Below are 16,551 nucleotides of genomic sequence, written 5' to 3' on the forward strand. Positions count from 1 at the left end.
CCGTCTCTTCTGTCTCCATTCCACCCCTTCTTGGTTTCCATTGTCTATATTTTTAGATTTGAAGCCACTTGTGGTAGAGACCTATCAAACCAGTTCTTTCTAAAGGACAATGTAGATGGATGCAACTAAATAGTAGTAGTAGTAATAAAATATATAAAACCAATCATTGTATGAGAAATCCAGTTTATGTTGTTTAAATACTACATAGCAGTGATGCTTATTTTGTTGATATTAAAGCATGCATTAAATTAAATTAATTAAATTCAACATATTTTTAAAATAAAAAACGCCACATTATTTGATGCTTACCATGCTTCATTCCTGCACCAGTCTTGTTTGTGCTGGAATGGAAGTGCATTGAATGCCCATAACCAGAAAACCCATAGGATGGGTATCCATACCCTAAAAACAGTAAGAAAACACACACACACACACACACACACACACAGAGAGAGAGAGAGAGAGAGAGAGAGAGAGAGAGAGATCAGTCATTAACTGAAGCTTCCCAGATAAATACACAAAAAGTATTCACTAGCCAACAACCAATAAAATGCCCAGTTTTAAATAGGCGGCTTGGAAGGTCTTCTTACACGCATCTCTTTCCATTCCATGGATAAAAAGGTAGGATATAAATAACAGTCTTTTTTAAAAAAAACAACAACAACTGAACAGCTCCATTAAATTTTTCTTAACTCTTTTCTCAAGGCAGCTAACATGTTCAAATGCCTAGAAAATGCCCCTTCAATGTATTTTACAATAATATACAGTGCAAGCATACAACGATTGCAACTAACCACATGTGCTTGTAATGCAACTTTAAGAATGGGAGCCAATCTCTTCTCTTAGGAATTGGTCATACCAGCAATCATGTCAGGAATATACTTCCATCAAAAGATATTAAATAATCCACCCCACTGTATCTGTGAGCAGCAGACAATACCGGAACCCCCATTTGCAAGCATGGATTTATCCTGTGGATCACAGCCAATTTAGGGCTTAACCATCCTCTACAAGAAGAAAGCCTGGCACTTGGGGAAACCGGTGATGAGAGCAGGAGCTTTTTTTCCTCTTCCCCTAATCCCAATATTGGCCTGGATTAGAAAAGGATCATACAGGGATCAAGGAACATAAGGGAGAGAGCACCATGTGTTTCTGTATGCAGAAACACAGGAGATACACAGCACCCACCAAGAATCCTTGCAGCATATAAAGTCACCTGCCTTATACAACTCATAAAGGTAAAGGTAAAGGGGACCCCCCGACTATTAGGTCCAGTCGCAGATGGCTCTGGGGTTGCGGTGCTCATCTCGCTTTACTGCCTGAGGGAGCCAGTGTACAGTTTTCGGGTCATGTGGCCAGCATGACTAAACTGCTTCTGGCGAACCAGAGCAGTGCACAGAAACGCCATTTACTTTCCCATTGGAGTGGTACCTATTTATCTACTTGCACTGCATGCTTTTGAACTGCTAGGTTGGCAGGAGCAGGGAATGAACAACAGGAGTTCACCCTGTTGCGGTGATTCGAACCATGACCTTCTGATCGGCAAGCCCAAGGCTCTGTGGTTTAACCCACAGCGCCACCTGCGTCCTTATACAACTCATAATGAAGGGCATTTCAATAGTCAAGGAGAACATCTCAAAAATGTGCATCTCATTGGTCACTTCAGCTGTCATTCATTTTTACCTGATCCGGCACCGCCTCCAACACCTCCTCCTCCTCCTCCTCCTCCATACATTCCACCACCTCCTGCACCTGCACCACTTCCGCCATAACCATCTGAGAAGTTAGGCATGAGCTTTTGTCGTTTTCTTTGGACTTCTTCTTTATCTGCATTTTTTTTTTAAGCAAGAGAGATTTAACCAAAAAAATTAAGGTGTGTCTGCTTTTGTTTTCGAGGCAATAGGCTCCTAACAGGTTAACAAATGGGGAACAAAATCTCCTACTGCAAACTACTGAGTGGAGTTGTAGTATTCGGCGAAGTGCGAATTTCAAAAGATGGTTGTCTTTCAGTTTGCGTCTTGTTTCAGAAAGTGTGAATCGGGTATCTTTAAATGCAGGCTGAATCCAAGTTCTCCCCCATCCCTAACTTAGACACAGCCTATAATACAGGTGTGGAGAACCTGTAGCTTTCCAGATATTGCTGGACTACAAGTCCCATCAGCTCCAGTGAGTATGGCCAATGGTTGGGGAAAATGGGATTTATAGTCCGGCATCATCTGAAAGGCCACAGATTCCTCATCCTTGCTGCAATGCAAATGGAACAGTGGTTTGCTACCAAGTGAACAATAACCATTTGAGGAAAATAATTTGGTTTGAAATGGCACCTCTTCCTTTGCCTGTGACTGGCGCCTTCTTACAGCCACCAATAAAGCTTTGAATGCCTAAGTCAGGGGAAAGAACCACGGCAGAGAAACTCTACTGTGAAAAAGCATGCATGCACATGCACACGCACAAGCTTTGAGATGACCACAGTCCAAACCAGAAACCCTAATGCAATAAATAAAATAATAATAATAATAATAATAATAATAATAATAATAATAATAATTTATTTGTATCCCTCCCTCCCCAGCCAAGGCTGGGCTCAGGGCGGCTAACATCATAAAAACAACACAATATGCATAAAAACAGACATCAATTAATTAAACTACATCTTAAAATTAATTCAGACAAGTTAAAATCTGGGCAGGTGGCAACTATCAGGTTGGAAGTGAGAGTGGTTAATACTTGCCAGGGCCAACTGTTTCCACCGATCATACAAGGACCTGTGAGCGGGTTGGGGGCTTGTTTTATACAAAGGCAAGTAAGTCAAACTGCATCCTGCCCAAAGGCCTGGCAGAACAGCTCCGTCTTGCAGGCCCTGCAGAATGATGTCAAATCCCGCAGGGCCCTGGTCTCTTATGGGAGAGCGTTCCGCCCAGCTGGGGCCATGGCTGAAAAGGCCCTGGCTCTAGTCGAGGCCAGTCTAATATCCCTGGGGCCCGGGATCTTCAAGGTGGTGTTGTTAGCAGACCATAAGGTCCTCCATAGGGCATACCAGAAGAGGTGGACCTGTAGGTACGAGGGTCCTAGGCCATATAGGTCTTTAAAGGTTAAAACCAGAACCTTAAACCTGATCCTGTACTCCACCAGCAGCCAGTGCAGCTGGTATAGCACTGGGTGAATGTGATCCCACGGCGGGGACCCCGTAATATGCAAGTGAAGGTAAGTTTTCTTGAAATCTACAAAATTCACTTTCATTTACTGCATTTGGCATTGGGTGCCCACAGTTTAAAAGGTTCAATTTCATAAAGAAAAACAGAGAGGATTATTTGCTAGATGAAAGTGTGTGAAAAACCTAATTATAAAATGAATGTCGCACAGGGGACCAGTACCAGCTGGCTTTCTGTGCACCGCTGCTCCCCTGGCTTCCTATTGCTAGTTACTAAGAGGAATATGGGCATTGCAGTGGAGAGCTCAGCAAGGTGTAGGTGCAGCAGTAGAGTCAACTGTCTGCTCTGCTTGCCTCTGCGCCAAGCTCTCTGCTGCCTTGCCCTGCTCAATGACCAGGAGAAATGCATGGGGATGGAAAGAAAGCCAGGTGAAATATACTCAGAGTCGCAAAGTGATTTCATGCTCTTTATTCAGCTCATAGTGGTGAGGAGGAATGAATGAAAGTCCCCTCAAAGTATCTGCTTTATATACATTATTTACACAATGGGCTGCACATGATTGGCTAATTCCAGAATTCTACTGTAAGCCAATCAGGTTGTTGATTCACTTCTATCTGGAGCATGATTGGGTGGTTCCTGCCAACCAATCATACTGCTGCATTGTTCTAGGACCAATCAGACTGCTGCATTCTGAATTCTATTGTTCTAGGACAAATCAGACTGCTGCCTTTTGGATCCTATTGTTCTAGGACCAATCAGACTGCTGCAGTTTGGATCCTATTCAATTCAGTACATAACACCAGGTAAGAAATACTGCCCTGCACAGCGATACTGAGAGGGACATAATCGGAAGGATAACACTGAATGCACTGGGAGGTATTGGTTAGGTGGGAGACGTACTGCAGCTCTCCTCTGTCCTGACCACTGACCATGTTGACTGGGGCTGATGAGAAGGTACCACGTTCTCCTGTGCATGCACAAGTCCCTGTCCCCCCAAGGGGCCTTTCACCTGCTTGCAGAACCTCCAGTTAACCTAACTGGGAGCATACCAGGATGCAATCAAGGCGTATGGTAAGTCAGGGAACTACAGTGGCAGCCAAGGCAAACCTCAGACAAATTCAAAAGCTAATCCTGTATACATACAGTTGCTCAGCTAATTAAAAGGCATTAGGTAATCCACGTTAGGTTTGTGGTTTTTTGTTTTTTTTTTTTTAGCTAGAAGCAAGTAAAATGCTGAAACAGAACGTGATATATAATCCAATTTATTGTACCATTCCTCCTGCAGCTTTTACCAATTATGACTGGGTGGTATTTAGCTAAATAAATGTGTGAGCAAAACTACTTTAATTTGCTTCCCCTCCCCACCTCCCCAAATCTGCTCCAGAGGGTTGGGGAAAGGAGGGGGAAAGCCCCATAGCACAAGGTGCTGCTACGTACCATTATTTTGCATACAACCCATTAATCTTAACCTAAGGGCCAAACTACATGTTTTTCTCAATTGCATAGTTCTGCCAGGGAGTGCAGTTTTCCTGCTTACAAATTGCTAGCAAAGGGTCCAGATCAGGACACTACCACTGAAGACGGGAAGGCACTTTCACTCTTTGAACCACATTGCAGACACAGTCTACTCTACCCCCGCTCCCAAATGTCTACGATTTGCATTGCAAAAAACACACAGAGAGAAACTTTCCTTCATTTCAATGGGATTTCTCTCATTTTGCAATGTAAATTGCATGTACAATTATTTATTTCTTATCCTACCCTTAGGAAGGGGTAATATGTTCATGGGAAAGCACATGTTTTTGTCTGCAGAATGTCCCAGATCCAATTCCTGGCATCCTTAATCAAGGATCAGGTAGCAGTGGGTGCAAATAACCACCTCCTGAAGCGTCACTGCCAGTCAGAGCAAACAGTATGGGGCCAGATGCACAAACGGTATGCAGCAAATTCCTAGGCTTCTGTACTAGATGTATGAGAGCAGAAGTAATAACTATTTGCTTGCAGCTACTTTTCCTCAAAGTGGTACTTCCTTAAAGGAATCTCCATGCCTTTTCAGTGACTTGCAAAACCACAACTACTGAGTATTTGTATATACTCCAAATACACAAAACACTGAAGTATATAGTCACATACTAAGAAGCAAGAATTGCACAAAATGAATACATATTTCTGCCCTTGGACAACATCCAGCTAGCATAGTATGGAACTGTTAAATTAAAAGAATACCGCATGGATATTTACAGTGGGATGAAGAAAAGACATGCCCTGCCTTAGAGTAGATCATTATCATCTGGGCATTTCCCCTGAAAATAATAAGCTAGTCCCAGGATAGATCTGGAGGTGTCAAGGGAGTTTTTGAAAGTTTCTTTAAAGTTCAAGCATACACCACAAAATCCAAAAAAAGAAGTGCACAGAGTTCATCAATTAAACCTGGAAATTACCTGACAACACATCACTTCCTGCCAGTTATGATAACGTCATCAACTACGAACTTTGTTCTTCCCTCATCTGTCTGCCTCATCTACATGCAAATGCTTCTCATGTGCCAAAGTTTTCAAGCCTTTAAAGGTTATAGCATGTTTGACAATTTTCAAACACAGGTGTTGTCCTCAGATCAACCTGGCATGTCAGTGTTAGAAAGAAGAGGATCTAATTGAACTTTTAGGTATGGAAATACTTTTACTTTCTTCCACAAATTAAAAAGTAAGCCAGATGGAAGTTTTTTTGCATTTGGTATTACATACAGGTGGAAATGCAATTCTAATGCTAATCTAATGGTACATTTGACAAATATAGTCATTTACACACTAGGAGCACTTAAGTACAACTTGAAGGATCAACTATAATGTCACGAGAAACACATTAAAATGTATAATTTAAAACTATGTATTTAATAATAATAATAATATTTATACCCCGCCCATCTGGCTGGGCCTCCCCAGCCACTCTGGGCGGCTTCCAAAAGAATATTAAAATACTGTGATACATCAAACATTAAAAGCATTCCTAAACAGGGCTGCCTTCAGATGTCTTCTAAAAGTCTGGTAGTTGTTGTTCTCTTTGACATCTGGTTGGAGGGCATTCCACAGGGAGGGCGCCACTACTGAGAAGGCCCTCTGCCTGGTTCCCTGTAACTTGGCTTCTCGCAGTGAGGGAACCGCCAGAAGGCCCTCGGTGCTGGACCTCAGTGCCCGGGTAGAACGATGGGGGTGGAGACGCTCCTTTAGGTATAATGGACCGAAGCCATTTAGGGCTTTAAAGGTCAGCACCAACACTTTGAATTGTGCTCGGAAACGTACTGGGAGCCAATGTAGGTCTTTCAAGACCGGTGTTATATGGTCTCGGCGGCCACTCCCAGTCACCAGTCTGGCTGCTGCGTTCTGGATTAGTTGTAGTTTCCGGGTCACTTTCTGGTAGAGCGCATTGCAGTAGTCCAAGCGGGAGATAACCAGAGCATGCACCACTCTGGCGAGGCAGTCCGCAGGCAGATAGGGTCTCAGCCTGCGTACCAGATGGAGCTGGTACACAGCTGCCCTGGACACGGATTTAACCTGTGCCTCCATGGACAGCTGTGAGTCCAAAATGACTCCCAGGCTGCGCACCTGGTCCTTCAGGGGCACAGTTACCCCATTCAGGACCAGGGAATCCTTCACACCTGCCCGCCTCCTGTCCCCCAGAAACAGTACTTCTGTCTTGTCAGGATTCAATCTTAATCTGTTAGCCGCCATCCATCCTCCAACCGCCTCCAGACACTCACACAGGACCGTCACTGCCTTCACTGGTTCTGATTTGAAAGAGAGGTAGAGCTGGGTATCATCCGCATACTGATGAACACTCAGCCCAAACCCCCTGATGATCTCTCCCAGCGGCTGCATGTAGATGTTGAAAAGCATGGGGGAGAGGACAGAACCCTGAGGCACCCCACAAGTGAGAGCCCAGGGGTCTGAACACTCATCCCCCCCCACTTTCTGAACACTATAAATTAATCTATAAATTAATCAATTTATAGATGCTGTTCTACCACAGTGCTCGAGGTAGCTTATATTAACCACTAAAAACAACTTACATAAATTAAAATCTAACAGATTATATGGAGCATATAAGAACCAGTCTCCTTTTAGACATTTTAAAAAAACCTTCCACCATGGCCAATTGAAACAATTAAACAAAAAGAAGCAAAGCAACAACTTTGCAATACATGAATGAAGTCTGAATAAAACCTTTTAATTTGTGGTAGAAAGACCATCAATGAGGACCCTAAACGTATCTTTTGGGGGAGTGCTGCCCATAAAAGGTTGGTTGCAGCCCCTAAAAAGGCCCTTTCAGCCATCCTATGTGTCAGAGCTCATAGGAATGAGAAGAGCAGCTCCAGCAGATCAGAACATCCATGGAGCTTCATACGGGAGAAGGTGGTTCTTCAGATGTTCTCATCCTAAGCATTTAGGGCTCTCTACAGGTCATAACCAGCTCTTTGAATTGTGAATTGTGCCCGTTAACTGACTGGTAGCCAGTGAATGGAAGGATACCCAGAATGGAATACAACCCTAAGGCTCAAAATGGTTCCCCATTCCTGCTGTAGACTGATCTGGCCTACCCAGGGTAAGCATTGTTTCATCTTGGACAGGAAGTGCTATGAGACAGCTTCCTGTTGCAATTAAGCTTTGACTGAGTAACAAGACCCTTCCTTCCCGGTTTGTCTTTGATCAATTATACTTTGTCCCTGGCTACTAAGCTTCATCCATTGGCACCTGGTTCCATCTCACCACAGACTGCTGCCCACAACCCACCCCTGACACATTATAAAAATTGTGCTTTCCAGAATCCACTGGTCACAATGCAGGAATATTCCTTTCATTACAGAGGGTCACTGGGCTTGAAAGTATTAATGTCAGACCATACTAACTGATGGTTGGATTGATTATGTACAGTGTTATCTGAATTCAGCCATTATTTCTGGACAACATTGTCATCTAGAATCCACAACACTACAGGTAATTACCTAAGGATGATCACTACACCACGTTTTGAAATATACAGTGGTACCTCGGGTTAAGTACTTAATTCATTCTGGAGGTCTGTTCTTAACCTGAAACTGTTCTTAACCTGAAGCACCACTTTAGCTAATGGGGCCTCCTGCTGCTGACGCGCCACTGGAGCACGATTTCTGTTCTCATCCTGAAGCAAAGTTCTTAACCTGAGGTACTATTTCTGGGTTAGCGGAGTCTGTAACCTGAAGTGTATGTAACCTGAAGTGTATGTAACCCAAGGTACCACTGTACAATAATTTCAATAACGGGAAGCTTTCTAAGAAGGTGGATGCTTTCTGACATCAACAATCCACATAAGCTTAATCATTTACCTTTGATTTCAGGATAGTATAAAAAGGGCTTTGGTTCACTCGTCTCTAGATCCGATTTTCGCCGTAACTGGACAAAAACAGATGCAGGTTTCGTGATATTGACATCTCGGTACTTCGGGGTTTTGAATACTATGGCAAACTGTAAGTGAACATTGAATAGGTGGTCAGGGGCAGTTTATACAATTTGTCATTCTGGCCTTTTTTCCAAGAGCAACGTCTGTGTACACAGCATCTATTATTTCTGTGGAGCAATTGGAGGCTTCCTCCTTACTCCTATTGTGGCCATAGCTGTGTTTGGTAGCTCCCAAATTGTTCACAGACATAAGGGCATGGGTAGGCAAACTAAGGCCCGGGGGCCGGATCTGGCCCAATCACCTTCTAAATCTGGCTTGCGGATGGTCCAGGAATCAGCGTGTTTTTACATGAGTAGAATGTGTCCTTTTATTTAAAATGCATCTCTGAGTTATTTGTGGGGCATAGGAATTCCTTCACTTTTTTTTCAAAATCTAGTCCGGCCCACGACAAGCTCTGAGGGATAGTGGACTGGCTCTCTGCTGAAAAAGTTTGCTGACCCCTGCATAAGGGAGAGGGAGGGGGAAAAAACTTCTTGCCTAAGGATAGCCATTTTGCCAAGTCCACCTCAAGTCAACAAAATGGTGAAATTGATCATATCTGATCACAAAACAGGTTCACAAAAGTTACTACTAATGCATCTTGACAATGTTGGCATACCTGTCTGTGCACATCAGTAGGCGAGAAATCTCCAAACCCTTCCCAGACACCGCCATTTTCATCCTCTTCATAAAAACGGATCTGAATATCATCTGTATTGCAGACACAAGTTAATAACTGGTCAAGATATAGCACTGGTCCAGAATTGGGACAGTAAGGATTTTCTTAGGCAGGCTTCATGGCATGGAGCATATTACAGTGGTATCTTGGTTTATGAACTTAATCCGTTCCGGAAGTCCGTTCTTAAACCGAGGTGCACTTTACCTAATGAGGTCTCCCACCACTGGTGCCCTTCCACCCTTTGGCTTCCATTCTTAGACTGAGGTAATGTTTGCAAACCAGGACACTACTTCCGGTTTTGCAGAGTTCATAAACAGGGCTGTTCTTAAACCGAGGTACCACTGTACTACTCTAATACACTTTCACTAGCCCTTTCTTGGTTTCTACACCCTGTTCAAAATGCTGGTTTTTATCTTTAAATCCTAAAATGGTCTAGAGCCATTTAAGGATCATCTCATCTCATGCAGACCTGCCTTTGTGGCTCAGGTCATCTCCTGAGGCCTTGCTCTACAACGCCATCCCAAATCCAGCCGACTGATATGTGGTGGGTTTGGTGGCAACATGAAACAGGACTTTCTCAGCAGAGGTGCTTTACTAACTTGCCTGATCCCTTCATTCATGTGGCAGGTTAAAACTCTGCTCCTCCAGAGGGCTTTGAAGATAACAAAAAATTAGTTCCTACTATGCTGTATGAAACTGGACCATTTGGATTAACCGGAACACCATTTTATTAAAATTCACTTCCAAGTACAGCTAAACCAGAGTGGCATGCAAGACAAAATGAAACCCCTTCAGGTCAATTCATCCTAGGCTGCAGATTAGGACTGTCCTCTCTACCTGGGGTGTGGGTGGGTAGGGGGTAAAATGGGACATAGGCAGAAAAGTTCTTCCTTGGCTGTTGTCAGCCTTCAGCACCCTCCAATTGCACAACATTTGGAATCTATTATCTCTAAGTTGTAGGTGATGCACATCATAGAAGACATACAGCAGGTCGTTGGTACCTGTGGCTCTCCAAATGTTGTCTGGACTCCAGCTCCCATCAGCCTCAGCTAACAGTCAGTGATGGTGGGAGTTGTAATCCAATCACAACCAGATAGCCACAGGTTCCCAAGCCCTGGAATACAGACTTGTGGAGGAGCTCAGTGAGTACACTGGAATCCCTACAGGACTGGAGGTATCATTTCCAGACTGCAATTTTACCCCCAAAAAGCCTGTATTTTCCATCTTTTGGTGTTGGCCAAAGAGGTTTGTTCCTTTCTAAATCAAGGGGGCAGTAGATGGGTGTTTATCTCCCATTCTTTAATCTGGAAGCCTTTACTGTGAAAAACCCTACTAACTTTCTCTTTATACATTTCAATTCTCAAGGACTGAGAGATTTCAACAAATGATGTCATAAGGGAAAACTATGTTCATGTTAAGGGAAAACCCCATTTTGGGGTTTCCATTTAGTCAGACTTTTTTTTTCAAAAGCAGCTTTTAACACACACATTTTTCACTTCCCTTCCTTAGATTAGAAATGACTTTCTGAGACTTCAGAAAAGTTACTCATAAAATGTCAAAACAAGGGAGAAAACTTTCCCTACTGTGGACATTTATTGTGATTTGGAATAGCAGGAAATAGGCTGGAATTTTTTTTTTTAATTGGAATTTTTAGGCTATCTTTTTGCCAAATTAAACTCAAGGCAAATTTACACTTTATTATTATGTATAAAACAAGCATAGCATAATTACATTTTGCAATTTGATAAAACTCCGTAATAATAATAAAAAACACTGAAGACATTTTAAAAACTGAACAAAATCCCACACCAACACACCAGTCAAAATTTAAAAATATTTCAGTTTCAGGGCATCCATTTTAAACTGATATAGAAACATCAAGTAAAAGTCCAACAACCATGTGAAGTTTGGACATTTCTGTTACACAGGCACCAGTCTACTTCTCTGACTATGAATAGTGCCACAGAACCATGGTATAAAGCACTGAGCTCTAAGGATTTTTCCATTTTCTTTATCTCAGAAACAATGATTGTTTAAATATTGTCAGTGGGTCAACCTTGCATATGCCCAGTATATGGGCCATTGCTTTATTACTGCAATTTAATAGTATGAAAAAACCCCCAACCCAGCCTGGCACTTTCATACAAAATAAAACATTATGGTATTGGAAAAGGCTGTTTGACTTATTTATTCCTTTTTTAATCCCACCCACCCTCCAAGGAGCTCAGGGTGCTAGGAGTAGTCCTTCCACCCCCATTTTATCCACATTATAAACCCCCAAGTCAGGTCAGGCTGACAAATAGGAACTGACCTAGAGGCACTCAATAAATTTCATGGCTGAAATGAAGTCTGAGTCTCCACAGTTACATGTCACATTGACACCATGAATTTCAAGTATGCTTTTAAAAAAACAATCCTTCTTTTCAGAAAATTATGGGAATTGTAACTCTGCAAGGGGAATAAAGGCCTCTTAACAACTCTCAAAAACCTAGAATTCTTTGGGGGAAGCTGTGACTGTTTAAAGTGGTATCATAGTGTTTTAATGTATTATTATTTAATTTATTTAATCAGTATACCAGTATATCAGTATGAAGATCACAACATACACACATGAAATGACAACACAAAATACAGAATAAAACAGAAAAAACCAATAACCCCCCTGGCATAAACACATTAAAAAAAAAAAATGTATAGTGTGATTATGGCCATAGTTTGACACATTTAGAACAGTGGTTGTTATGAAGTCCTAGTGATTATCATAGAATCATGCTCAAATACGATAAAGCATCCTGAGTTCTTACCTTTCTGAACCTTGTCACAAAGAAGATAAATCTCTTCTCCTCCTGTCACACAGCCTGCTGTCCGATCCATTCGTACAATTTTTAAGTTAGATGCATTGGGGGCTTCTGTTTGGTAAAAACAGGGAGTCTATGAAGTTTACTCCTGCAAGAGCCTCCTCTAGCCATGTTTTATTTTCAAAGTTAAAATGAAATACATCTACACAATATTCATAACTGTACTGAATCGACACTAAAGGTAGTAAGTGGAGGAACATCTGATCCATCTTTTAGTATTATAATACGGCCATAATAAGAGTTACAATACACTGAAGAATTGGCAAGATAGTTTTAAGGCAGGTTACAGTTTACGGAACTGAGTTGAAGAAAGGATAGGGGGGAAATGAAATGCAACCACAAAACAGAGATCATCGTTATTGTGATTCATACCATTTCCAAAGGAGAAGGTTGCTGCAGGTTCCACACAGAAGGCTTTCTTTAGCAGGCCTTACTCCCCACCCCCACAAAAAGTATTGCCAACAACTTTTTTTTGCTTGATAATTAAACAGATATAAGAACAATTCCTTACACACGAGGACTGGAAATTCAGATGTACAACAGGATGCCAGGCCCCGAGACTCAGACCACAGGGAATAAGCCATTTTATAGTGAGAGGTGGGGGCTGAAGGTTTCAAGGACAAAGTGGATTCACTAGACTGTGGCTCATAGCAGGTTTGGAAAGTCTGGGATGGAGGTGGAGGAGAATTCAGTTTCCTGTTTATACCCAAGATGTCTTCGAAGTCTCCAATATATTACCTGCTTTGTCCACAATGCATTCAGGACTATCAGAGCTGAGATGCCCCCCACACTGCTTACCACCGCCAATCTACCACCCAGCTATAAGGTTTGCCAAGTAGCACCCAGGTCCTAGCTGAACCATATTCTCAAGCCTTTGCAACATGCCACCCAGAAACCCTTGGGAGTTGTATGGATTATGCCCTGTATGCTTTACTCTTCAAGCATTTTAACTGTGTGGCAAAGAAAACACCGAATATCAAAGCTCTTCGAAACAACAGACATTTTACAGGCAGTTTAGTTGACAGCATGTCATTAATTTGTAGATCTATAAGTCATAACCTTAGAACTTGACTGACATCTTTGGGTGCATCAAGGGAGACACTAAAAGGAACACTAGTTATGCATCACAAGCAAACATGTCCTAGGTTCTCCTTTGTCTTACTGCATTGCATGCACAGTGTATACTGTCGTAGTGTGTTTCTCAGACATTACATGGTATTTTTCAATTTTTTAAAACTTTCTCAAACTTTCAGTGAATGTTAAAAGCGATGGGGGTCAGCCTCTCTAACCCTACAAGAATAAACAATCATAAATCAAAATAAACACTGGACTGGGATTTGGCCATAGCAGTATGAATGAAGATAGGCAAGACACTCACTGCTATCATATATAGGATCGGACAAGACAGGTTGGAGTCTTCTTGTAAAGCTGCCAGTGCTGTCAGGAAGAAACGCTGTAAACATGAGCCGTACTACGCTGAGGTCCATTTCTTTTGTCTGTTGAAGAGCTGACTGATGAATGATTTCTCTCTCTCTCTCTGCAATCAAGGAAGAAAGGAACTGAATTATTGTAGCCTTATGTCTGTAACGGTAGTACCGGCAAAGGAGGGTGAGGGTGGGAGAAGAGAAGATTCAGAAGGCAAAGTAAAGGCTTCATCCTATGCCGCCAAATAGCCAACCCAATCATGAAACTGCCATATGCAAAAAGTGATGAAGCAAAAGTGCTCCTTAACTGCACTTATCATGGCATTAGAACTACTAGCAAGAAGGCTTAAAGTGGAGCCAACCAATTCATGGAATCACCATTAAGGGAAACAATATTCTTAATGTATGCAGACGTAATGGTGATCACTACATCTAGGCCTATTTTAACATTCTACTGAAGCTTCAATCAGCATTATGTGATATTATTTTAATTTCTACACATTATCATAACTGTCACTATTTAGACATCCCAATAACTAGAAATTTAAATAAACCATGCAAGGCAAATTTTGGCAAACCAAAGGAAAGGATGTTCTCTGGTGGAAAAAGTTGAAACTTTCCATTACAGATAGATTGGTGGCATTCAACATAAAGTTGACTCAGAGCCCAGCAACTTTGCAAATAAAACTAACTTTATTTATGTTGGGCATTCCCCAATAAATGCACTTGGAATACATTTCTATGCTTAAGGAAGCACATGGGGACTTGCTTCAAACATTATTGCCAGACATCAGAAGAACTTCAGTGCTGCTACACTGGAATTTTGGTATCAAACGGTCACAAAAGCAAAATGAAACTATTAAGAGGCCAAGGTCAACCATATACTTTTATTAGAACCTAGTGAAACTTTATTGACTATACCAGTAGAAGAGACACAGGAAGAGCAACTTCCATGGAGTATGAACATTTTACAGACTTTGTAGATACTGTTTTTCCTTTGTGCAGTCAAATATGAATGTAGCAGGGACATAAAATGTATTTGTATAGGTTTGTTTTTTGTTTGTGTATGTAGCTTGCCTAAGAACAAAGTCTTTTTAACATGACTGCAACACAGAAAAGGGCCAACTGGTATTATCAAGTAAATGTGGAATTATATTAAAAGTTCTCTTACCCACCACCCCATCCCCACTGTAGGTCAGCAGCAAAAGCATCTCCTTTGCACAGAGAAGGTCCTAGGTTCAATCTCTGGCATTTCTCCAGAGGGCTGGGAGAGACCTTTGCTTGAAACTCTGGAGAGCTACCATTAGTTAGTGTAACCAGTACTGAGCTTGATGGACTGATGCATTACTTTCCTATGTTCCCTTAGGTGTAGGTGGCTTTAAGGCAAGAAGATGATTGGTGGCAGGGCAAAAAAGGGTTGTCAAGCCTTTTGCATGTGCAATACTGCATGCACAAACCTCCCACTGCCTTTCTCCTTAAGTGATATGGGAAGTTCTGCTGCTCTTCTGATCAACTTGAAGTCACCCACAGCTGCTTTACTTGATGAGAGAGCTCCCTTTGGGAGGGAGGGTAAGGACTATGGGACTACGCGGAACATATAGCTAAGCCCTACCTCCAAGTTTTCCCATGTGATGATGGAAATTAGGCTAAAATTAGTTAACCTTCTACTAATTAATTATGGATGGATGACCTTCAAGACTGTGGGACTTATTAATGCAGAAATGAACTTTGAAAATGTTTTTAACACACATCACAGCACAAAGCAGCTTTTGCTTTCCTTTCCCATTGTACGGTATTTTATTTCTTCTAAAAACATCACAAGTGGTATCATTCTTCTCCTTTAAGAAATTCAAGTGAGAGGGACCAACTATATTTAAACTGGGGGATACTTATTTTCAGGAACAGAAAATAAGGAGTTGACAGGCACAGCAAGAAATCGTTTCCTGTGTTAAGAGAGATCCCAAACCACAGTCAGTTATCACCCACCTGTTAGCTGTCTCTCCCCTCCACCTTCCACTTGTATATAGCTGAGATCAGGATGTACTAGGAGTCCTGGGTTATACCCTTTTTTACAGGAATCAATCATACGTGCTTCCAGTGTGTCTAAGACTCTCTTCTTTGTAACGTGCAGTATCCCCAGGTTTGGAAATCTACACAGAAGTACAAGATAATTATCTGCAGTAGGTCTTTGAATTTGTTCACGTAAAAGGGAGTACAGTACAATTTTTCATTGCTACTTATGTTTTCTGGTCCCTTGGCCCTAGTCAACACAGCTTAGGCAATGGAATTAAAATGTTTCTACTGCCCGTGCTCTCTTTGTTTTTTAGAATACCCATGGCTCGGCATGTTAAAGTGGTTTGAGTGTCTAAGACCACAGAGACCTGTATTCAAATCCCCAACTGGTCCTGAAGCCTACTTCATGACTGATCTAAGGTGACGTTGATCTCTCTCTCTCTCTCTCTCTCTCTCTCTCTCTCTCTCTTTGCTTAACCCATGTCAATGGGCTACGGTGTGAATAACATGCAATAAGGAATAACCATATATGTCTTATGCTCTTTGGAGAAAATTTAACAGCAAATAAATGGTAAACACAGCTCTGATTAACTCACTCAATACTTTTTTTGTAATACTGTATGGGAAAGGTTATGAAGGTTTTAGTTTTAACAGCAATAGGACATTAAACAATATGCATTGTTGAACAAATAGCTGAGAATTATACACCCTGAATTTAAGGGGAAGTTCCAGATCTTTTTTTTTTTAAAAAACCAACACATTCTCACAAATGTAAGCAAGCAATATGCCTACATTCCAAATAAAAGTTTTGAGTCCTCGGGGCAAATGTATTGTTTCAGTATTTGGATAAAAAAAATACATAACAGGTAGCGTGACAAACCTTTCAAGATTCACAGCAAAATCTCAACAGAGCAAATCTGAATTTTTGAATTCAAGTTGCTGGCAAGTTGGGT

The 16,551-nt window shown here is 41.7% G+C and overlaps 1 protein-coding gene across 1 annotated transcript in view; it reads right to left on the reverse strand.

The window, feature by feature from the left end:
• NFKB1 (nuclear factor kappa B subunit 1) overlaps window positions 1-16,551 on the reverse strand; it is a 73,719-nt gene that overhangs the window by 22,133 nt on the left and 35,035 nt on the right. The window contains exons 7-13 of the mRNA XM_083756407.1: window positions 15,572-15,735; window positions 13,540-13,698; window positions 12,108-12,212; window positions 9,244-9,335; window positions 8,512-8,650; window positions 1,684-1,827; window positions 310-402 (exon numbers count right to left, since the gene is read on the reverse strand). Coding sequence (XP_083612533.1) covers window positions 310-402; window positions 1,684-1,827; window positions 8,512-8,650; window positions 9,244-9,335; window positions 12,108-12,212; window positions 13,540-13,698; window positions 15,572-15,735 — 896 coding nt within the window. The remainder of the gene's footprint in view (window positions 1-309; window positions 403-1,683; window positions 1,828-8,511; window positions 8,651-9,243; window positions 9,336-12,107; window positions 12,213-13,539; window positions 13,699-15,571; window positions 15,736-16,551) is intronic.

The sequence above is a fragment of the Podarcis gaigeae genome (assembly GCF_964106915.1).
Source record: "Podarcis gaigeae genome assembly, chromosome: 9".
NCBI classification, from domain to species: domain Eukaryota; kingdom Metazoa; phylum Chordata; class Lepidosauria; order Squamata; family Lacertidae; genus Podarcis; species Podarcis gaigeae.